We start from the raw sequence: 23118 nt of genomic DNA, 5'->3' as shown, positions 1-23118 counted from the left end.
CATATATTATTATTATTATTATTATTATTATTATTATCCTTTCCTGTAGGGCACAGTTGCCATCTTTTTGGTTTTTATGTTGAAAAACCATCTTTGGGATGCTGTGCCTGCCTGCCCACTTGTCAGCCCACCAGTGTGATCCACTATTTTTTTTTTTTGCATAGTTCCCTGGGCAGAAACATTTTGTTTCTCCTCTACTGTGAATGATCTCTTACGAGTTCCAGTCCCAATCCTCTGAGAAAATTTCTCCATGGTATTTTGCACTTGTTATTTTTTTTATAAACTATCAAACTATGCCACACATGCTTAGGATTGAATAAAACACAACCATTCAACTGTCAAAGCTTTGTGTTTTGAGTAACATCATAGTTGCTGCATAACCCATCAGCAACATCTGCTCCACCTTTGGTTTTGTTGTAGAAAGTTTCCATCTAGGGCGTCCTTTCTTGAGGTTTCTCTACCAGGATTTTCATTATGATACAATGTTGACATCAGCAGTATCAGTTTGTTTTCTTTGCCATATATGAAAGGTTGATGTAAACCTTTCTGATATCCCAAGATTGTGTAATACAATTGTCGGTTTGAAATTGCAACATTTCATTTGGAATTTCTGCTTTGTTCCTATGTACAGTTCCTATGCTGGTCACCTTACGCTCTGTTAGCAAATGTAGCATCAGTTGGAAACTGATGAACCAATTGTTGAATGTCACGCTCCAATTAGTTTGGGAGATGGGAGCAACAAGTCTGTCCACAACATCATTTATTTATTACTGTAGGAATAAGGACCTGATTAGCTGAATTCCAGGGTAAATTTCTAAATTGAAAACATGGTAAGTCCTCACATCTATAAGGACATGAACTTTTTTGCCATATTTAAACCCATCGTTTTTCCACAAATCTTTTACATTCCTGTGGTTACCATGAGAAATCCCTGCTAAGTACAGCAGAGCTATAAATGCTTTTAGTTTAGCTGCTGAGGTGTCATAATAAATATATTTTTGAATATGGCTATTGGTGCATATGAATGTTTTCTTTATATTTCAGCCTTTGTATATTTCTATCTTGTCATTTTGTCAGTTGCAATTTACAACACTGAAAGGCAGTGCTGGCATTCTGACCAGTACATTTCACCCCTGCTAAGACCTTCATTATATTTTTGGATTTAATTTTAATATTGGATCATTCCATTTGGTTGTATAACCATTTTGCAACATTACTATTTTTTTTAAATATTTATTTATTTATATGTGTGTGTGTGTGTGTGTGTGGCCAGCTCAGCCCACCAGGGGGCGGGGCTGGCTGGCATGTGGTGCTGGGGGGATTGAACCGTGGTCCCTGTGCTTTGCTAAGCTTGTTCTAAGTAGGTGCTTTAGACCACTGAGCCATCGCACCAGTCCCTGCAACATTACTATTAGTCACATATGTAGCCACGTTGCTGTTTTCTTCATCAACTGAATCAAAGATGTCTGCATCCTCTCTGTCTATATCAGTTGATCCTTGTCCCATTTCACTGTCACAGAAACTTTGGCTCATGTGGCCAACGTCAAAGGCACCATCACCATCACCCACACCCTCTTCTGTAATGACAGTGTGTATTTTACCGTAATGAACCATCTTCATCTTTTGTGCATGAGTCATCTGATGACTGACTTTTGACCTCCTCCAAAACTTGCAAATCTGGATTTTCAAGTGCTACTGTACAGAATTCAGCTACTTCTACCAGAAAAAAAAAAAAAAAAAAAGTTTCCTAAAAACAACCCCTAGAGTGGTGTGGGGATACCCTCTGCAATGCTCAGGTAAACATGCACCAAACTTGTTAAAAGGTGCCTAAAGTCAGTGAAAATTCTAGCGTGACACTTTTGCACACATGCACACACCTTGGCTTTCATTGCACCAAGTGGGTATACATGAAGATTGCTTCCTATATCACTGAGGGAAAAGTACGGAGACACACAACTGGCTATTATTATTATGCTAAGGTAAAAATTTATAGTAGAAACAGGATGTTTGTGGAACCCAAACAGTGTTATGTTCTTAAGCCAATTTCCATTTGTAACTTAATGCTGTATCTGTCCACTGAAATTAACTTCCAATATTATAAAAATATTTTTATGATACAGTAAATTAAAAGGGACTCTGCACATAGATTTAATTAACTAAATGCACTTAGCAACTTTACTTTTTTTACACTAATGGATATTCTACATCTGTATAAATTGGTCCCCATGTAATTATTTTTTGTTGTTGTATTTTTGGTTTGGGTACCAGGAATTAAACTCATCCAGGCAGGCACTGTGCCACTGGGCTATATTTCTGGCCCCATGTAATTATGTTTTGAGTTAATAACATGATTTCTTCAGAATGACAGGAGTATATGCCTAAATTATTTCTTATATTTTAAAATCCAAACACCACATGTATATTTTCAGCCCCATTTACAAATCTAAAATCAAAGATTTCATATCTCTGAAAAAATTGCATACGCTGTTTTGGTTTAGGACTTTTAGTTCTTCAGAAAACTAGACATTATAGACATTATGTAAATTGTACTGAGGAGCTCAGATGGAAAATGGGGAAAACCACAGGAACAAAGAATTCATTTAAATTTATTTATATTTTGCCTCTCCAAAATATAATAAATTCTTATCTTCAAAGAAAAGAAATTGCATTATTTCATTTCAGTCACTCATTTATTCAGTGAAGTATATATATATATATATATATATTTTTTTTTTTCAAGTCCCTATTACAGGTAGCCATTGATAGGTACTGGGGATAAGTAGTGAACAAGATAGAGCCCCTGATTTATTTATTTATTTATTTATTTATTTATTTATTTATTTTAAGATTTATTTTATTTGTGTGTGTGTGTGTGTATGTGTGTGGCCAGCTCAGCCCACCAGGGGGCAGGGCTGGCTGGCATGTGGTGCTGGGGGATTAGAACCCTGGTCCCTGTGCTTTGACTAAGCTTGTTCTAAGTAGGTGCTTTAGACCACTGAGCCATCTCACCAGCCCAGAGCCCCTGATTTAGAAGTTGTGATTTCTTGTAATTCTAAATCACTATCTCTGATAAATCTAGGCTTATTTATTCTCTAAATCTCTAAGATCAAAATTTAAACTCATTAAAAATGTTTAAACCTATTTCACAGACATCCCTTTTGAGTATATTTCCAAGGTCTTTGAAGAAAAGGGATTGGACAATGCACATCTACCACTAAAATAAGGAATTTTCCATTGCTGTCTAATATGTATTCATTAAGCACCTACTAAGTACAGGGCATGTACTGGGTGATCGAGGCAGAGCTCCCTAGAGGCCCTCAGCAAGAAGACGGCCATGTACAACCCTCAGGAAGAGCCCCCACCAGACACCAACCCTGCTGGCCCTTTGATCTTCAGCTTAATGGCCTTCAGACCTGGAAGAACATCAGTTTCTTTTGTTTTAGCTATCCACTCTCCTAAAGAGAGGTAATAAAAGTCTCCAAAAACTTTTGATTAAAGGAAAAAAAAAAAAATAAAAGTCTCCGAACTCAGCAATCTTCTATTTTGGGCACTGGTTACTATAATTACATCTGTTTCTTGGTGGCCAATAGTTTTTGCAACTTGGAATTATATTATATTATAATATATATATTATAATTATATTATATTATTATTTTTGTTTAGGTAAAGTGATGTATTCTGATATCCTCCATCAAAACCACCGCTTCTACCCATATTTAAACAGAAGCACATTATCAATCCATGATTTAAAATACTTTACAAAACTAATTTTCAACATGTTCTCTCCTCCCTGAATTTTCTGCACATGCCTAAATAGCAGTCAAACTACCTGTACTGCAGACATGAAGGCAGATGTTGGGCCTTTCTCGGTTTCTTAATCACTAGCATAACCAGAACACTCTTATAGCATCTCAAAGCTCTCCTAGGCCCACCTCAGTGAGCACACAAACTCAAGGGGTTGTTCAAGGACTAGTAAAGCTTATCACCTTAGAAATATAGCATCCAAAAAAAAAAAAAAAGTAATATAGCATCCAAGGGCCAGCGAGATGGCTCAGTGGACTAAGCACCTGCTTTGGCAAGTGCAGGGACCAGGGTTCAATCCCTGATCCTGCATGCTGTGCTGGCCCCACCTCCAGGGTGTGCTGAGCTGGTGATCGAGTCCAGGTGTGGTGGCACACACCTGTAATCCCAGTGCTGGGGAGGCTGACAACAGGAGAGTCACTACAAGTCAGACTGCGTAGTGAGACCCTGTACAAAATACATAAATGAAATAAAAAATACAGTATCCAAAGTCCTTAATAAGAGTCCACAGAGCCTTGAAAGATCTGTTCCTTTCCCTCTTTGCCCATTCTTACCCCCACACACATGTACACTGTTGTTCTGCTAGCTTCACTGCTCCTCAAATGCACCAGCACTCCTCCCTTAGGACTTTTAAACTCTACCAGCAGGGCCATCTCTCAGACAGCCACATGGCCCCATCATTCAAAGCTTGGCTTCAATTCTTCTCATCAATAAGACTTATCCAATTCCCTACTTATAACTGAACTCCACCTCTGTATGTCGCTTCTCCTCCTGTTTTCATCACCTTCTGAGATACTACACCACGCAGTTACTGATTATGTGTGTTGTCCATCTTTTCTGCAGGGCAAGGATGCCTGTTTTGCTTCTCATTGTACCCCTCATGCCTGGCTACCATTATGCTCAATTACACTTGCTAAATGACTGATGGGTAATAGAACTAGAGAAACTAACAGTTTGCTGTCACTGAACTGTCCCTCATAACAGAACCCCACTGGCAAGCTGGCTTTGTGATACTGAGTCACCCCTAAAAGGCAGGCATTATCTTTCAGAAATGCAGATCACAGATCGCAAAGTATTAGGTGACTTGAGGGATGCAGTTTAATATCAGCCTTTATCTTCAGCCAAGAAGCTTCTGGGTGATGGGCTGCTCTGTAAGGAGGGAGGCCCAGAGGGGTCCACATAGAAGCCCACCTAACCATCCCCTGCACTTCCCAGGAGGGTGGTAAGAGAGCTCAGGTAAAGTATCTCCAAACAGCTTCAGTGTTAACTGGAAGGGCCATCATTTCAGGGAAGGCCTCCAGCCTGTATTCTGTACTGAAGAATCCTGTAAGTGGAGGCAGCGGTGACTCAGGCCCGTCTGCGTGGTCTGCTCCTACCGACCTCTCGGAAGCACCTTCCCCTCTCTACTCCAGCCATGGTGGCTTCCAGAATCACACGGCCCTCGTGCCCTGCACTCCTTGTTCCCTCTGCCCCAATGCTCGTCCCAGATTAGGCACAGGTTAACCTGATTTCATTCAGTCCATGCCCAAGTAGCACCTCATGGCGCTCTGCATCTCCTTCTTCCTGTCTGGCTTGCTTTTTCTTTTCTTCACACTGGCTTCTATTTCAAATAGTCCATCATTCTTTTCCTCATTTATTCATTCTCTGCCTCCTTTCACTAGAATGTAAGTCCTATGAATGGCAAGGATCATGTGCTGTTGTTCCTATTACTCTCCCAGTGCTTAGAACAATATGTTACATAATAAATGCTTATAGGCAAACATGCATGATTACTTCCTTCTTATTTAGTTTTAAACCACTCTCTGTGTTATTTAAAGAAATACTACCAGGCTAAGGAAATAGTTCAGTGGTCTGAGCGCCTACCCAGGAAGCACAAGGACCCAAGTTCGATCCCTGGTACCGAATACTGTGCTGGCCCTGGAGCCCTGGGTGTGGTGGCACATGGTTGTAATCCTAGCACTGAGGAGGCTGAGACAGGAGAATGACTATGAGTCTGAACTGTGTAATGAGACCCTGTGTCAAATAAAGGAAGAAAGAACGAACTACCTTAAAAACTAATGTGTACTGTTATATATTTGAATTTTGAGATCTTTCATCTGAATTATGTTGCACCATATATCTAAATATATATTATTTAACATTAATATTTAATATTCTTAATAATATTATGAACATTTAAATGCATAAATATTAAATATATATATAATGTACATACCCTAAGATACCATTTTCAATATGGGATGATATTTTTTAAAATACAATTTACCAGAGGTTTCACCAGAGTACAGAGGTAGCTATAAGTGAGTTAATTAAGATGATGAGATTAGAAGCTGACAAAGCAGATTGAAGCCCAGTGTTTTCCCATCCCATGGGCCTTGCTGTTTCCACCACACCGCAGAGTCAGAAATGGGACCGTACTTACCATATGTTGATGGTTACATGCTTATTCTGCTTAACAATTTGCACAGTATCTTCATTATATAATTAAGATTAATGTACTGAGCTCTTACATCATCAGGCCATGTCTTGAAAAAATATTCAATAGAGTAACAAAACTAATGTTTATAAAAAGTAGCATAAATTAATTACTTCCTTAAGGATTTTTCTGTGGAGGACCACCTGAGCAGCTCCATTTCGGCTGAGTCTGACCCTATTTCCTTGTACTGATATGTACAGAGCTGGCTAGGGCTTCTCTCTGTCCTTTCAGTTTGCCTTAAGCAATGCATATTGGTCTAGCCAAGGTGCTGGTGGTAGTGTCTGAAGACGGCACGCGTGTTTCCTTGATAACTTACACCAGGTTGAGACAGGATGAAGAGCCAGTGCTCCACACTGTTGGCTGGGATTGAGCCTAGAGATAGAGGCTATGACTTCCTGGGGCTTGAAAGATTACATATCAGAGCTGAAGCACTGACCCCCAAACATTAGATACTATCTCAGTGATATAATGCAAATCACTTTTTCTGCATATCCTTTTCTCTACATATGACAGAGGTAAGTGCAAGCTTCCTAGCTAGCCCAGTTCACTGTACTCACCTACTTCCTGCAATTCTCAGTCATTCATCCTCAAGCCATTCCTCCTTCATGGCTGAATAAAACCCAGGTGTGGCCCTCTTTGTTCCAGAAAGCCATCTTTGTGGCTGGACTTAGGGCCCTGTGGCTCCCCATAGTTATAAATATTCTGTAGTGTCTTTATTTTTGCCCTGGGTTGCACTGGGAGTGGTAGACTGAAACTAACTTGATGGGATTCCAATAACGTATTTTGGGGATTACAAATATAGACTTCTTGGACTGAGAGGAGGACCAGGAAGGGCTTTCTACACTTTTTCTCCTAGGAGAGATCCACAAATGACAGTAATAATAATAATAATAATAGATTTAAAAAGAACAAGAACCAAGCACCTGTACTCACCTGACCAGCCCCCGATACATAATGTATTCACACCATCTGTCATGATCTGTGCTGTCGATGTCCTGTTAAGGAGTAGAAGGGAAATGTTCAGAGCTTAAAGGCCAGTGTCCTTCCAAACTGTGAGCGACAGTGATAAATACACCTTTTGGAATGTTGTTTTCTCTTTCTGGTCCCTAGTTGACCTTTGGAGTCGAAAGGCTTTGGTCAGTCTATACATGTATCAGGAGCACCTACTATGTGGTCCTCTGTTTCTGCACTAGAGGCTGAGAATACGAAGATAAAGGTGAGGTGGAGAGGGTGTTAGGCACGTACACCAGGGACTCCAAGATGGCCCCTGGCGCCCTACAGCTTCCCAAGTCTCTCATCCTAAGGAGAATGGAGCCCAGCACATCACACTGTGCTGGCTTTATGCACATCAGCTTCGCCACAGTGCCACCGTCCTTTGTTTCTGTGTCTGCACCCCCCCACCCCTTCCTGAGCACAGGGCCGTGGACTCATTTGTGGTTGCCTAGTACTTAGCGTGAAGCCTGGTGTTCAGCAGGTAGGCGCTCAGGCTGTATTTGTTATATCAAACTTCAAAAATAAACCCGTTTCAGGAGAAACACTGAGTCTTTTTTTGCATCAAAAGCTTGAAGGCAGGTTCATTTTTCATCAGAGAAAAACAGAAACATATTTTTCTGTAATGCGTTGAGAAGACTACAAATATGGAACTTTTATACTAAAGGAAGAAATATTCATTTTCTTCTTTTGAAGTATCTATACGTAAAGAGAGATATGCCTGACTCTTACTGCCTCTAAATTTTACTACTAAAATTTAATTAAAATATTTTCAAATCACTAAAAGGATATATCATAATTTACTGTTTCTTATTTTTCTTAGTTTTGTTAATTAATCTTTATTTTCATTTATATCACGTGGATACTATTTTGCATACATAAAAATACATTACTGGAAATTAGTTTTAAAAATTTATAAATAAAAAAGCACTGCTCTAGTTTGCCTTAGGAAGAGATAACAAAAAATTTAGTTTGGGGCCAGGGAGATGGCTCAGTGGAATAAGCGCTTCCTTGGCAAGTGCAAGGGCCTGAGTTCAATCCCCAGTTCCACAAAAAAAAAAAAAAAAAAAAAAAAAAAAAAAAAAAAAATTTAGTCATTTAGCCACCTATACTGAGTATGATAAACTAAGTATCTGTTTAACTATTATGTTTGCTAGATTTTTAAAAGGTCCTATCAAAGTTTAAGACTGGATGATTTAAATGTTCATTTCCTAAAAAGAAAAATTTGTTCACCGAAGCATTTATGATTAAAATTCCTCTCCATACTAATAAATGCCATGCTAATAGGAAAAGCAGTACCTGAATCCACTGCCAATCCCAACACAGCTTTTGACCTTGCTAGTGGAAACCAACAGAGGATTAAATAAAAATCAAACAAAATTGTTTCTCCCGACACCATGTGTACCCTTTACACACATGCACTGAGAGCGCCCTCCCTTCTCACAAAGAAGCAGTGTCCCCTTATATTTGTCATCTGCCATCTTGCCCAACTTTCTTACTTTACAGACCAAGAACCTGGACTTCAGTCTTACTGGATTTTTTTTACATAGAGCCAGACATAAACCACACATGTAGAAGGCTTTTTCAGGTATTGTTTTATGTTTAATTCTTTTACCACTCCTGTGATACAATGAATATTACTGTCATAGCTTACAGATGGGGCACTGAGGCCCAGATAGGCTGGCCAGGTGACCTTCCTGATCAGTGATGCTCCCAAAAGGATCACAGTGATGAGGGCCACGCCAAGGAAGAGAGGCCCAGCACTAAGGCCCCAACTGTAGCTGGGCCACCTTGACCCTCCAGCCCCAGCAGAGCCATGAGCTCACTGTGAAGCAAATGCAGGCATGAACAGGAGGCCTCTAAGACTCAGAGTGCTGGGGAAAGGAAATGTTGCTTCAAGCTATTATGTTCTGGTGTGGGTTTTTTACACAGTGATAGGTAAATGAGGCAGCGTGAGAGTTGCTTCTCTTCCATCCCCACCACCTTCAAAACAACCACTTTCAGTGTGACTTTCTCAAGGGCTTCCTCTCGCCTTGCATTTGCTCTTCTCCAACTCCATAAGCAACTGCACCCACTTCTGTTGTTTCAGTGATCACCCATACTGTGGCAATTTCTTAACCCTTCTTTCTAGTTCTGATGGCTGTTATGAACTTCAGATCCATGTTGAACACCTCTACTAAAGTCCTACATATACCACAAACTCAGCCCAAAGCTGAACTATCATTTCTTTGCAAAATTGTTCTTTCTTATGTATCCTCAATAATAAGAGCCAGGGAGACAGCTCAGCAACATAAGTGCCTGCCTGGCCAATGCAAGGTTCTGGGTTTGATTCCTGGTACCAATAATAATAATAAAAATAATAATAAATTATTATTAATAAAAATAATTTATTATTATAAATGTCATCATCATAAACATTTTGACCAAAGCCAAAAATGGTGAGTCCATCATAACTACTTCCGCCTAACTCATGTGCCCAGTATCTACCATTCTTGCAAAGTTATAGCATCTTGGGCCAGCCAAATAGCTCAGTGGATTAAAGCACCTGCAAGCAGGCACAGGAGCTGGGGATTCGATCCCCAGGCCTACTGTGCTGGCCCCACCTCCGGGGCACGTTGAGATGGCAACTGAGTATGGGCTTGGTGGTGTATGCCTGTAATCCCAGCTCTTAGGAGGCTGTAAACAGGCGGATCCCTATGAGTCCGATCTAGTAATGAGACCCTGAACACCCTGTTAACCCTTCCCTAAAAAGTACAAAACAAAACAAAACAAAACAAAACAAAACAACAACAAAAAAAAAACAAAACTATAGCTTCTTTAGCTGGGTATATGGCCATCAAGATTGAAGACTGTACCTCCTAAGTTTCTGTGCCCCAAAGCTTGGCTATGTGACTGCATTGCCACCAAGGTAATGTAAGGATAAGTGTCAGGAGTCAGTTTTCTAGATCTGACTAGAACACGGATGCTTGTTCTACATGCCTGCATGACTGGACTACAAGAGTAGAGGCCACAGGAATGGAGCCACAGTAAAGGACGACAGATTCCAGGCACCATGGAGTGCCCTTACTGGTGCTGAGTCACCTGCTCAGATATTTACACAAAGAAACACATTTCTCTCATATTTGAACCACTGTTTTTTGTGTTCTCTGTCACATACTGAAAACCTTCATTGTGTCATGCTCTCTGCCACCTGTCTTTCCAGTGTTCCACTATAACAGAGTTAAAGTAGCCAGAGGCCAGGGAGATAGCTCAATGGAATAAGTGCTTGCCTGGCAAGCACAAGGTCCAGAGTTCAATCCCTCGTATCACAAAAAAAAAAAAAAAAAGTTAAAGTAGCCAAATCAACATAAATGCATAAATCCTTTCCTCTGCAGACATAAAGTTAAAAACAAAATAAAAAGAACCAAGAAATACACATAAGGCTTAATTACAACCATTATGTTTCACATTATAAGTGAATGCATTTGTCATTTTAGTGTCTCTGGAGGATTTGATTGTATGACATTTCCAGAACTTGATATTAGGGTACACTGATAAATTCAAATGTCTGAAACCTGAAATGATAAGACTAACTTGGGGTCACCTAGCGAGAACCGGTATTTCATTTTCTCTACAACATATTTAACTTCCAATAGCACTTACATGTGTTTTTATCTTACCTTTTGTGGATTAAAATTTAAATGAACAGGTGCAAAAAATAAATCCTCTTTTGCAACCCAGAACTCATTGTTTGGTTTAAGTTTTGATACATTAAAGAAGGAATATGGGGCTGGGGAGATAGTTCAGTAGAATAAGCACTTCCCTGGCAAGCACAAGGGCCTGAGTTCAATCCCTGGTTCCGCAAAAAAAAAAAAAAAAAAAAGGAATACTACTGCTAGGTGCAGTGGTTACAGATCTGTGATCTTGGGGCTGGAGCAAGAGGAATTAAGTTTGGACAGTATAGTGAGATTGCCTCAAAAAAGAAAATTAAAATTAAAAAATTAATGATTACCTATGCAAATAAAAGTGATGATGTTAATGATTTTCAAAAAAAAATATTTAACTTTCACAATGTGGCAGATTGTATATTCTAAACCATGGTTACATTAATAGTTCACTTTATGGTATTCTTATAATGTGACTTTGCTATTTCTCACACTTGTGACATGAGTACAAGTGATACTGTGAGTCTAAAATGGCTAAGTCATTCAAAGCAATTTAGGTCCTTCCTGGTTTTCTTCTATACTCATTCTCAAAACTCACCATGAAGAGAAGAAAATCAAATCACATGTACACAGGAACCTGGGTCCCAAGCCTAAAGCACCAGCCTCCCATTCACAAACTGCCTACCCGGGAGATCCTCTAATGTCCAGCTTTGCACCTTGAAGACCTGCATGAAGCAGAGATGAGCTGCCCCCATCCTTGTCTACAGTACAGGTCTGTGAGCTAACAGCGTCAGTGTGCTTCCTGGTGATTTTCTGTAACAGTAGATACTCAGAATACCTATTAAATTGTTACACTGGATTGCTTAAAACTGTGGATGATAAAGAAGTATTTTACTTGATATATCAGAAATCCTGTTGCAATTGAATTACCTTTACATTTCCATGTTCAATGAGCTGTCGATAATCTCTGGAACCAGGTGCTGAAGTGATGTAGCCCAGAAATATCACTTGATTAGAGGAATTTTTCAATAGTTTAGAAACGGCAATAGCTTGCAGTTTTCTGTCAAGATCATCTCTGAAAGAAATGGCATGATATACCTCTTTATTGCTCATGTAAAACAATTTTTAAAAAAGCTTTATGTAACCAGATTCTCAAAGAACATTTTCAAACAGTAGAAACCCAGAGCAATACCTATTTTGGCAAATGTCTTAATAGTATGTAAATAAAGAATATATAGATACAATGCTTTGATTGGGTAGGCCAACAAATTGTTGACTAAGAACAACGTGATTTTACTCTGTAAGCCATTTGGAATCAAGTTGATTTAAATATCATAAATACAACATTTGTTGAACTTTTGATCAGAAGAAATTACATAACATGAGACCTTTCATCAGCATTACAGTTGAAGAACTAATACTCAAAGAAAAGAAAAAGAGGCAAAAAGATAGGTAAGAAGAGAATCCTAACATTCACAGAGAACACCAGGCTTATGTAACCTATACAACTCTTCATGACACTTTTTGAAAACTGTTGCAGCAATCCTGCATAAATACTAGCTGGTCATGTTTCCTCTATCATGCTAATCACTGCAGACACAAAACACATAATTAGCCAGCTACATCCAGCTTTTGAGGCATTTACTGTCAGTTTGGGAGAAAAAAATAGAACATCCTACTTTACAAGTTCAATCCAGGAAAACAGAAATATTCTAGGTATTTCAAAGTGAATTTAATATAGGGAATTGTTTATCTAGATGGCGGGATGCCAAAGAAGGGTCAGTGAAGCAACCAGAGTTTAGCAGCAATGAGAAACTAGTGCAACATCTACAGCAAGAGGAAGTGATATTACAGAGGCCAGAAGCCAGCAAGGGCTGGTGCAAGATGGAGCTTGCTACCCAGAAGGAGCTGAGATCATCCAGACAGGTGCTAGAGACAAAGAGACTCCACTGTTATCAAAGATATTAGAGAAAGGAGAGAGGAGCCAGAGACAGAGTCAGAGACAGGCAAGGCAGAGAGAAACACCCTAGCTTCTCTCCTCTTCCTATTCTCCAGTCTTCCATTAGTGTTTCCTCCTGACTAAACCCAGAAGCCAAGAAGCAAGAGACTCACAGGGAAATGTTGCTCACAGGGCAGCGGACTCACATAGACATTACTTAGAAAGATAGCTAATGAATGGATGTCAAGAAAAATAAGACAAAGGAAGGTACAGGGAGATGACTGAGGACTGAGAAGACCGGAGAAACTCTGCTGAGGTAGGTTGGGAAAACAGAACCAAGTCAGACAAATACATAGAGACAGCTGAGTGCTTGTAGAAGATGTCTCAGGAAATAGAAAAATGACAAGAACAGCTGTTTGTTAAACATATTTGATAGTGAATACTCGTAATTTCTGAAGGCAGGTGTTGCTCTATTTTTAAATGAAGTTAAGTAATATGCAGTCGCTGTGCTTCAACTTCGCTATTCAGATCCATGCCATGCCCTTCTCTGTGCAGGAGGCTGACCCCTGCCACTCCACCTCCTGCACGCCTTGTCTGCTGACTTGCTGTTAGGCTTGGCCCACTGGAGGCAGCAGCAGATGAGAACGCAGAAAGGGAGTGAAGTCCAGTGTTTCTTCCCCAGTCTCTTTGGCAGTGGCCCTCTTCCTTGGTCCAGACCTCAGGGCTCTCAGAACATTTTCCACTGCCTGTCCCTTGGCCCTAAGGCTGTAATGCTTCCCCAGGCATCAGAGGGCCTTGGCAACCCTCCGTGTTCCCTGGACCCTTCGAACATCTTGGTGAGTACTTCCTTCTTCAGGTCTACAGTGAGCACTGTTCCTTCTAACACATGTAAGTACAACACCAAGCCAGGTCTAGGAAATTCAAAGCCTCTGCGCAGAGTTCACATTCAAATATGTTCTAGCAATACATGACTGGGAGAAAAGTCTGTGACTTTGGCTTTACAGTTTATCAGGCAATGGATTTTATGCAATGGGAATAATAAAATTTAAAAGTATATGCACCTGTATGAGGAAAGCAAGAAAGGACAAAACAACATGTTTTATGTTTTCTTATCTGTTAATATTTGATCAGTCCAATGACCTCAACATGTGAGCTGAAAAAAAAAATCCTATTTTTTTTAGAAGACAGCAAACTATAACTTACCACATTATCCTTTAAGTCTAGCGTACAAGTCTCCAGACTATAGGTTCTGTGCTTTTTAAAAACTCTCTTACACGATGCACATTATAGATTTCGGAAAGTAAAACAAACAGTGGTGATTAACTGGTGGCTCAGTTGATTGTCAAAAACAATGTAAATTTTCTTCATGGTGTTTCCCTAAGTGATTTTTAAGAAAAGCCACTACTTCCTGTTTATTGACTGTAAAAGAGAAATCCTATAGTCAGTAGGTAAAGCACTTGCCAACAGCATGCAAGGCATCCTGTAATGTAGTCCTAAAGAATTTTCACATTGGTTTGTAACCATCTAGAAAATGAAATCTTTAAATATTTATTCACTGTAAGAACATTTGTATCTGTTTTGTTTTATAGGAAACAAAGGCAAGAACAAGTACATAAGGATGATGTCATAAATCATCCCAGTGCTTGCTTCAGCAGCACATATACTAAAATTGGAACAATGCAGAGAAGAATAGCATGGCCACTGTGCAAGGATGACCCATAGATTTGTGAATTGGTCCATATTTTTTGAAATAAATCAGACTCACATGTGTAAACATCGTATTGTCTCCCTAGTGTAAGAACCTGAAAGAGTAAATAAAATATGAAAGGTACAATAGACATAGTAAAGGGGAAAGTAACTGTTCAAAAGGAATGAACAATTGGGATGAGGGAAAGAAGGAAAAAAGTGGTGAAAAAGAAAAGGGAATAGCTAAAGGTACTACTAATTTCTGTCAGTTTTTTAAAGGTAGAAGTTAATACTTAAACTTTTTATCTTGATCAACTTTACAAGCTTATATCTGGTAATTTGAGCAACTGAAGACAGCCATATGCAATATAACCACCACTGTTGAATAACTATCATCTTGATTTTTTTTTTTTTTTTTTTTTTTTTTTTTTTAGGTACCAGGAATTTAACTCAGGACTTTACGCTTGCCAGGCAAGTTCTTATTCTACTGAGCCATCTCCCTGGCCCTTCATCTTGATTTTTAAATTGTGTATTGTTTCTAATGTCTTAGCTATTACTTTTCTATTCTCCTCAAAATAAAGAGTAAATTTCTCCATGAGTTCAAATTAAAAAAAAAAATTAAAAATACATCATTTCAGTGTTTTGTTTTTTTTTAAATTATTTATTTATTTTTATTTATTACATTTATTTATTGTGTGTGTGTGTGGCCAGCTCAGCCCACCAGGGGGCGGGGGCTGGCTGGCATGTGGTGCTAGGGGATCGAACCACGGTCCCTGTGCTTTGCCAAGCTTGTTTCAAGTAGGTGCTTTAGACCACTGAGCCATCTCTCCAGCCCTCATTTCAGTGTTAATTAGCATCTGTCACTTACTGGGAAGTTAGTGACCATACACGAGGCCACAACAGTGGCGGCTCAGAAGGACCAAGACTGCCTAGCCCTCTGCTTGGGACAAGATGAAGCTTAACTCATTTGATGAACAAACTCTGCTTTAAGCTACCCAATATAGCTTCCATTAAGAGTTGCCTAACTTATTTTACAAGTAGCCAGCATTAATGGAGCACATAGTATATTCATGTGCTTTGCATGAGACGATGCATGCCATGTACTTCTCACAGGAAACCTGTGACATAGGCAGCAGCATCATTCTGAGTTACATGAGAGCGAGGTATGCCTCACATATTTAGATATCTCCACGAAGGACACACAGTGACTGAATTAGAATTCAGACCGTAGAAAAGCACTGGGGCCCCACTCTGGTAAGCATTAAAACTACATTGCTTCTCTCCTAGAGTCATAGCTCCTTACAATGTCACAGCTATTATTATACCACTGCTTCGTTTTTATTTTTATTTTTATTTATTTATTTATGTATTTTTTTGTGGAACCGGGAATTGAACTCAGGCCTTTGCGCTTGCCAGGGAATCACTTATTCCACTGAGCCATTTCCTCAGCCCCGTTTTTATTTTTAAATCTCGTGCACACGACAAGTAAAGGAATAGTATAATAAGAGAACTATGAGCAAGTGGTTAGTAGTAAGTCAGAAAAGATGATCCTTCCCCCTCTTTTTTTTTTTTTTTTTAATTTAGTACAGGGTCTACAGGGTCTCACTACACAGATCAAATTTGTAGTGATCCTCCTGTTTTCAGCCTCCCAAACTCTGGGATTACAGGCGCGCACCACCACGCCCAGTCTCAATTGTCATCTCAGCACGCTGGGGGCAGGGCCAGCACAGCAGGCCAGGGATCTAACCCCAGTCCCTGTGTCTGCCTAGGCAGGCGCTTTCCTCTGCTGAGCTATCTGGCTGGCCCTCTCTCCTCCTTTCCAAGCACATCCTCAGGCCCGTTTCTGAGTTTTCGCTTCCTTCTCAAGTCTATTCTGTACATTTTGGGAGAAGCTGGGGAGAACTAAAAGAGATGAAGTGCAGGAGAGAAACAAAAAGTGGAGATTTTAGTCGGCTGTTTCGCAGCCTCACAATCTCTAAGCGCACAACAACCCTCATGGAGATAAAACCCAACCCAAACATGAGGTCAGTGAAATGACCTTTGGTGCCTGGGCCTGCCTCGTGAAAACTACTGGGAGAAACAGGGCAAATCTCAGACAGCTTTCTAAAGAGAGAGAGATGCACAGCACTCGCCTTCCAAACACTCCTCTTGTTCCTAAGGAGACAAGCGAAAGTCTGATAGTATATGGTTGGCATTAATCATATTTGGGTAGTTTATGTTTCCAATATTCTGACTTATTTCAGAAAATATTCAAATATGCTTTCATAGATCCATATATCAGTATGAATAAAACTGTCCTGATATAACCAACACAATAAAGGTAGCAGGCACACTGGTTTTGTTTGGATGAAACTGGCAGCATGACAATGTTGCTTCTCGGGCTGGCCAAATAGCTCAGGGGATTAAAGCACCTGCAAGCAGGCACAGGGGTCAGCGGTTTGATCCCCAGGCCTGATGTGCCAGCCCCATCCCCAGGGCATGCTAAGACTGCAATTGAGTCTTGGCGTGATGGCACACATCTGTAATCCCAGCTCTTGGGAGGCTGTAAACAGAAGGATCACTATGAGTCCAATCTAGTAGTGAGACCCTGAACACCCTGTAGACCCTCCCCTAAAAAAATTTTTTTAAAAATTAAAAAAAAAAAAAGTTGCTTCTCTAATGTTCTGTATATCCCTTTAAAGTTCTGTGGCTTCTTGTATCTTAACTGTGCCCAGGGACTGTATGCTTATGTTACAGCATACAGAACTTCACATCTGGCTTTTAAATAATTATACTTCAGCATAATACACAACAAACTGAATACTGTTATTTTTGCCTTCATGATATATTATTATTATGCTTGGCCCTGGCCAATGAGTTTGTAGTCCTGAGTCACTTCTTGTGATTGGTTGTTAGTCACTGGGGACAAAATTCTTTCTTCATTTTTCATGTTTCCTTGTGAAAGGACTAGTTTAGAACCCACTGCTGGCCTTTGCTCTGCATCCTTTACTATTGGGAATGACTTTTCCAATTAATTTAGCTCGGAAGAATTAAGTAGACATGATCATCTCAGCCCCTGCTCGCTCTTGTCCTTGGAATCTGCATATATTTTTTTCTGTCTATTTCTATCAAAGGAAGTGCTTGACAGGCAGGCTCTGCCCCTCGCTTCTGGGTGGGACAAGTGTTGGGGAGAGCCCTCTTCGGGTGGTGTTGGGGGCTGGCCTAACATTCTTGCGGTAGAACATCCTATCAGACAATTTATGTATCAAAAGTGCCATTTTGGCTTCCCTCTGCCAGGTTCTTCTGCCTGCCTATCAGACATTTGTGAAAATGTGAGGGGGAAAGGAATGTTATTCAGTACCCCCAAGCCCAGAGTGCAACTCTTTATGCTAACAGTCCCACAGGAAAAAGGAATTTATTTTTCTATAGTCTGTTTTACCATGAAGCTCCAAGCACACGGGGGCTCTGAGTTTTGTCTGTCTTCTTCCTATTGTGTGACTCTGGCTGGACACAGCATCCAACCTCAGCCTCGAAGCCTAGTGTGTGCATCAGTTTCTAAAAGGGGCTGGGATGTTACTTGCCTCCCGCAGGGTTAACATGGGATACAAGGAGGCACGTAGAAATGCACCCACAGAGAGAACCGCCGACATTCAGGCCCTGTGGACTAACACTTACGTTAGGACTGTTGCATCTCAAATGCTCCTAGGTCTGACTGTTACCACCAGCAGCACAAGGAAAAATAATTCCAGATATAAAAAAAAATAAATGTAAAATGAGTTACTTCATAAAAACCAAAGAATAGGTGAATAATATTTCTTGACACATGTATAATATTAAGTATACCAAAGAAACCCACTCATGATTCCCGAAGTGAGTCACAACAAAATCCACCAGGGTGTCCGAGATGTTAACAGTCAGGGTTATGGCTGGTGCGATCTCGCCCTCTGGCGATGGAAGAAGGTGATGCTCTGATTTCACAATTGGGTATCTTGACAACACCATAATCCTGTACCGGAGGGACAAAAACAGATGCATCAAGCATTCTCACTGTTACTCTGACACCTCATTTGCCTCAACAGTGCTAATACAGGATTGATCAACACATATGGTGTCTTAGTTACTGTTCTCTCATTGCTGGGACAAATACCCAACACTCAAAATGAAGGAAGGAAAGGTTTATTTAGCTCACAGTTACTGGAGGTTTCAGTCCATACTCAGCTGGGTCCAAGGCAGAGCAGCACATAGCAGAGGGCAACCTTTCATGGTGGCGGCAAAGAGCAAGAGTGCAAGGGAAGGGGTAGCAGCAGCTCAAGCAGCTAGCTTCTCTTCCCACCTTACATTGTAATGCAAATTACCTGCCCCAGGGTAGGGGAAGTACTCACACCTATGGGTACTTCCCAGTACTTACCCACCTATGGGTAATCCTAGCAGTACTAAGACCCATAATCCCAGCCTTGGATCACACATAATCCCAGTGGATCATGAGTTAACACAAACTCTAGAAGTCCTCACCCCATGACTGCATGAGGCTTTGGAGGGACAACTAGACACAAACCATAACATATGGGTCTTTATGTTGCTGGCAAGGGACACAAAGTCACATGCGCAAAATTGAAAATTAAAAATTGTTCCATAAACATAAGAAAAGGTGTGCTGCCTCACTCAATGTCAGAGAGCTACACGTGAAGAGGAAGAGCAGGGCTCTGAGCTCAGCCGACTTCTCCCCAGCAGCCGCTGTGCTGTCTCTGGGCTCCTCCTGGACAAACAGGTCCACCTCTACCATGCTGATACCTGACCACTGTCTCCTGCTGCTGGCCTGTCCTGCTCAGCCTTCCTGGCTACACACTGGACATCACCTGACCACCTGAGGTGGGGGGCAATCGCAAACACTGCGCATATGTGTGGCTCTGCTGGGCAGTCCCGTCCTGGTAAACACTGTGTCTCACCAGATATACGAGGCTAAAATCCTAGCTATCGCCCTTGACTTATCACTGATCTTTAAGCCATCACCGAAACACGTCAGCTCTATTCCAAGAGCTACTGACTCTGCCCTCTTCTCTGCTTCTCCACTGGTCCACTATCATTTCGTTTGAGCTAGCTACTGCACCTACCTCCTCACCTGCCTCCCAGCTCCCAGGATTTTTCTTCCCAAATTGATCTTTCAAAATATAAATAAGATCCAATAGCTCAGTGGATTAAAGCACCTGCAAGCAGGCGCAGGTGCCGGGGGTTCGATCCTCAGGCCTGCCGTGCCAGCCCCGCCCCTGGGGTGTTCTGAGATGGCAATTGAGACTGGGCATGGTGGCGAGCCTTTACTCACAACCCTTCGGAGTTTGTACACAGGTGGATCACTACGAGTCCGATCTAGTAGTGAGACCCTGAACACCCTGTAGACCCTCCCCAAATATATATATATATATATATATATATATATATATATATATATATCTGAATGATCAGCCCATTCCATTTAAAACCCTTAGGTGGCACTTTACTCTGCTTGCTGACACAGGCCCATCGTCACCTTTCTCTGGGCCTCCTCCACTGCAGGCACCCCAAGGCCCACCCTGTCTCCCATCTTTACCTGGGGGCTCCTCAGCTCTTTTGGGTCCTTCTCATCATCCCTTTTCTCTCCAGAGATGCCTTCCTGACCACCTCACCTGTAGGATTGCCATCCTCAACAACCGCTGCTCACCGAGCCCCTCTCACCTCTCTGTTACCTCCCCCCCATCTTCTTCATAGCACTTAGCACAATTTCAGACTCACGCACTAATTTTCTCTGTGTATATGTCCATGCCTGTCCCTCAATATCCTTCTGTTTTTCTTTTTCTTTCTTTTTTTTTGGTACATGGTCTCGCTACTCAGCTCGGACCCTGTCTCAGCCTCCCCAGCACTGGAATTACAGGCGCGCACCACCACACCTGGTTTCACTAGCCAGTGCAGTGCACCTGGGGCTCCAGGGCTGGCACAGCATGTGGTACCAGGGATTGAGCCTGGGTCCTTGCACTTGCCAGGCAGGCGCTAAGACTACTGAGCTATCTCTCCAGCCCCTGAATGTTGAATTTCTCTTTTTAGGTTAGGTCTATAGCAATGGTATTCAAACGAGCTACCTCCCCAGCCCTGTCCCTCAATACTTATGAGGGATTGGCTCCAGGATACTCTACAAATACCAAAATCCTGGCTGCTCAAGTCCCTAACATAGAATCATACATCATTTACATATTACCTACATGCACTTTCCCATATATTTTGTCATCTCTATATTGCCAGTAATACCTAATCCAGAGAAGCGCTTATTCCACTGAGTCATTTCCCCAGCCCCCTGTAATACCTAATCCAGTGGCCACACATCACTTCATTTGCATGGATTTAGTGTAGTACTTGGCATGTGGGAAATTCAAGCTTTGATTTTTGTAACTTTCTGGAATTTTTTTTTCATTCGTTTTCAGTCTGCAATTGGTTGAATTTATGGATGTGGAACCTGCCGTTATGGAGCAGCAAAAGCCCACATCCAGGTCAGATAGGCCTGGGGCAATGACCTCAGCTTCCAGCCTGAATGGTTTATAATGGTGAAGAACTAAAAATATATAGCAACAGGGAAACCACATTAACAATGAAGGAAAAGGAAACACCCCAGCCCTCAAGAAGGACAACTAGAGTATATTCACAGGTCACCCTCCCCCTCCAAGTCTATGTTTACTCTCTATGCTGTGTTCAGGAATAATTCCCAAAGCATACTCACCCCCACGTGTGATCCCGGGCGCTTGGGCCAAAGTCAGTATAGAAACCCAACTTCTCCCCCAGCCACATGGTTAAGTCATTGTTCCCCATGTAAGGCTTAGAAGCATCACTCTCCAAAATTGTTATAAAATCTGCACCTGTTTTAAAAAATAAAACAGAAAAAAAAAAAAAAAAAACCAGCACACGGTAAGGAGTCAGAACGATCGACGTAAAAAGCAATTGCTATGTTCCAGTTTAGATCTGGAATGTCCCCCCAAACTCTCATGCACTCGAAGGTGGGGCTTTGAGGAAGCAAATGGGTCATTCGGGTGCTGTGTGCAGCAGTGGATTCATCCCTCTATGAGTCCAGAGCTGAGTTAGGAGGTGGAGCCTGGTCAGAAGAGGCAGATCCCTAGGGCCATGACCTGGAGGGGCATGGCTCCCTCCCTGGCTCCTCCCTTTTGGCCACTTTGATGTGAGCAGCTGCCCTCCACCCAGGCTCTTCGCCTGCTGCTTCTTCAGTGGAGCCAGCAACCATGGACTGAGTTAAAATCAGCTTCTCTTCCTTTGTTGTGGGTGTTGAGTAGTCTGTCCCAAAGATAAGCAAGTGACTAAGAGAGCAAAACTACTCCCTACCTTAACCTTTTTGTCTTAACTCTTAAATCCCAAAACAAAGTAATTCCACAAGTCACAAACAAGAGGTGGCTCAGGTCTGAGATACAAAAGATGTCTCCCATATTTGAAATGTGATAAACATGGAATACTTTGAGGAAGTTCTGGGAAAGACAAAGCATCATTTTTCTAAACTTTCCAATATTTTTAATATCTTGTCCAAAATTTCAAATAATCTTAGCACCTTTCACAAGTACTCTACAGCATTTTATTCCAAGGCAAACAACTCCATGGAATTAGCATAGAAGTGTGTTTTGTTTTGGGGGCGTTTTTTAGATTTATTTATTGGGTACAGGGTCTCATTATGTAGCTCTGACTCATAGTGATCTTCCTGTCTCGGTCTCCCCAGCACTGAGATTACAGGTGTGCAGTACCATGCAGTACCAGGGATTAAATTCAAGTCCTTGCGCTTGCCATCCAGGCGATCAGACCATCAAACTATCTCTCTGACCCCTGGCACAGAAGTTGATAAGCTCTTTGTTCATTTGTTCTACTTTGTTTTTCCTTTTTAAGAGCAGGTCTCCCTCTGTAGCCTAAGATGACCTTAAAACTCACAATCCTCCTGCCTCAGCCTCCTGAATGTAGAATTACAGTATTCAGCACCACAGCACCCAACTTAGCAATTCAGGAGCACCAGTAGCACCAGGAGCTACAGCAAGGGCACCTCTAACAGCAGGGGCATGAGGAGAACCCCCTGGAGGCCCCCAGAATGAGGCACTGCTCGGAATCTACAAGACGAATGCTCTCAGAGACGGATGTGGCTACAGAAGCGTGGTCTTGCTGCTGTTCAGCAAAACCAAGCCTTTTTTTTTTTTTTTTTTTTTAAAGAGTGTATGACTTGACAATCGCTCCTGTGACTTAACTGTTATGCTGAAAGTAAAACTAACAGTAGCAATTTCTCAAAACCTGGAGCCAGTTCCGTTGGGACTTACCTGTCTGGTTGAGTAGCTGAGCTGATCTTTCCAGACTAGACCAGCCTTCGTTGTCGTAGCCAAACCTGAAAGGCCAGATGGCGGCAGAGACCTCTTTGGTTGGTGCCTGAGGAAGTGACCAATGGTCATTTAGGGTAACAGTGGAAACAGCGGTTTGATGACCTACCTTTCTCCCCTTCTCTATCACAATTCATGTTGCAGCAAAGGGAGCCCCTGAGACATCTTACCAATAAGGAGGTATCTGCTACCTGACATTCTCATAATAAACATGCCATGACT

General features: G+C 41.4%; 1 protein-coding gene and 2 non-coding genes across 3 annotated transcripts in view; 2 read left to right on the top strand and 1 right to left on the bottom strand.

Annotated features, from left to right (window-relative positions):
* Cwh43 (cell wall biogenesis 43 C-terminal homolog) overlaps nucleotides 1-23118 on the bottom strand; it is a 60572-nt gene that overhangs the window by 9763 nt on the left and 27691 nt on the right. Inside the window, exons 10-14 of the mRNA XM_004627498.2 lie at nucleotides 22840-22945; nucleotides 21258-21393; nucleotides 18372-18521; nucleotides 11842-11986; nucleotides 7211-7272 (exon numbers count right to left, since the gene is read on the bottom strand). Of these exons, the coding sequence (XP_004627555.1) occupies nucleotides 7211-7272; nucleotides 11842-11986; nucleotides 18372-18521; nucleotides 21258-21393; nucleotides 22840-22945 (599 nt within the window). The remainder of the gene's footprint in view (nucleotides 1-7210; nucleotides 7273-11841; nucleotides 11987-18371; nucleotides 18522-21257; nucleotides 21394-22839; nucleotides 22946-23118) is intronic.
* Nucleotides 10901-11033, top strand: LOC111815684. The gene has a single exon (XR_002820340.1). It is a non-coding gene; the product is annotated as a small nucleolar RNA SNORA40 (small nucleolar RNA).
* Nucleotides 14490-14596, top strand: LOC111815665. The gene has a single exon (XR_002820326.1). It is a non-coding gene; the product is annotated as a U6 spliceosomal RNA (small nuclear RNA).

This window comes from Octodon degus, unplaced genomic scaffold (assembly GCF_000260255.1).
Source record: "Octodon degus isolate 3935 unplaced genomic scaffold, OctDeg1.0 scaffold00019, whole genome shotgun sequence".
In the NCBI taxonomy this organism is placed as follows: Eukaryota; Metazoa; Chordata; class Mammalia; order Rodentia; family Octodontidae; genus Octodon; species Octodon degus.
This window is presented reverse-complemented; position numbering and strand designations above follow the sequence as displayed.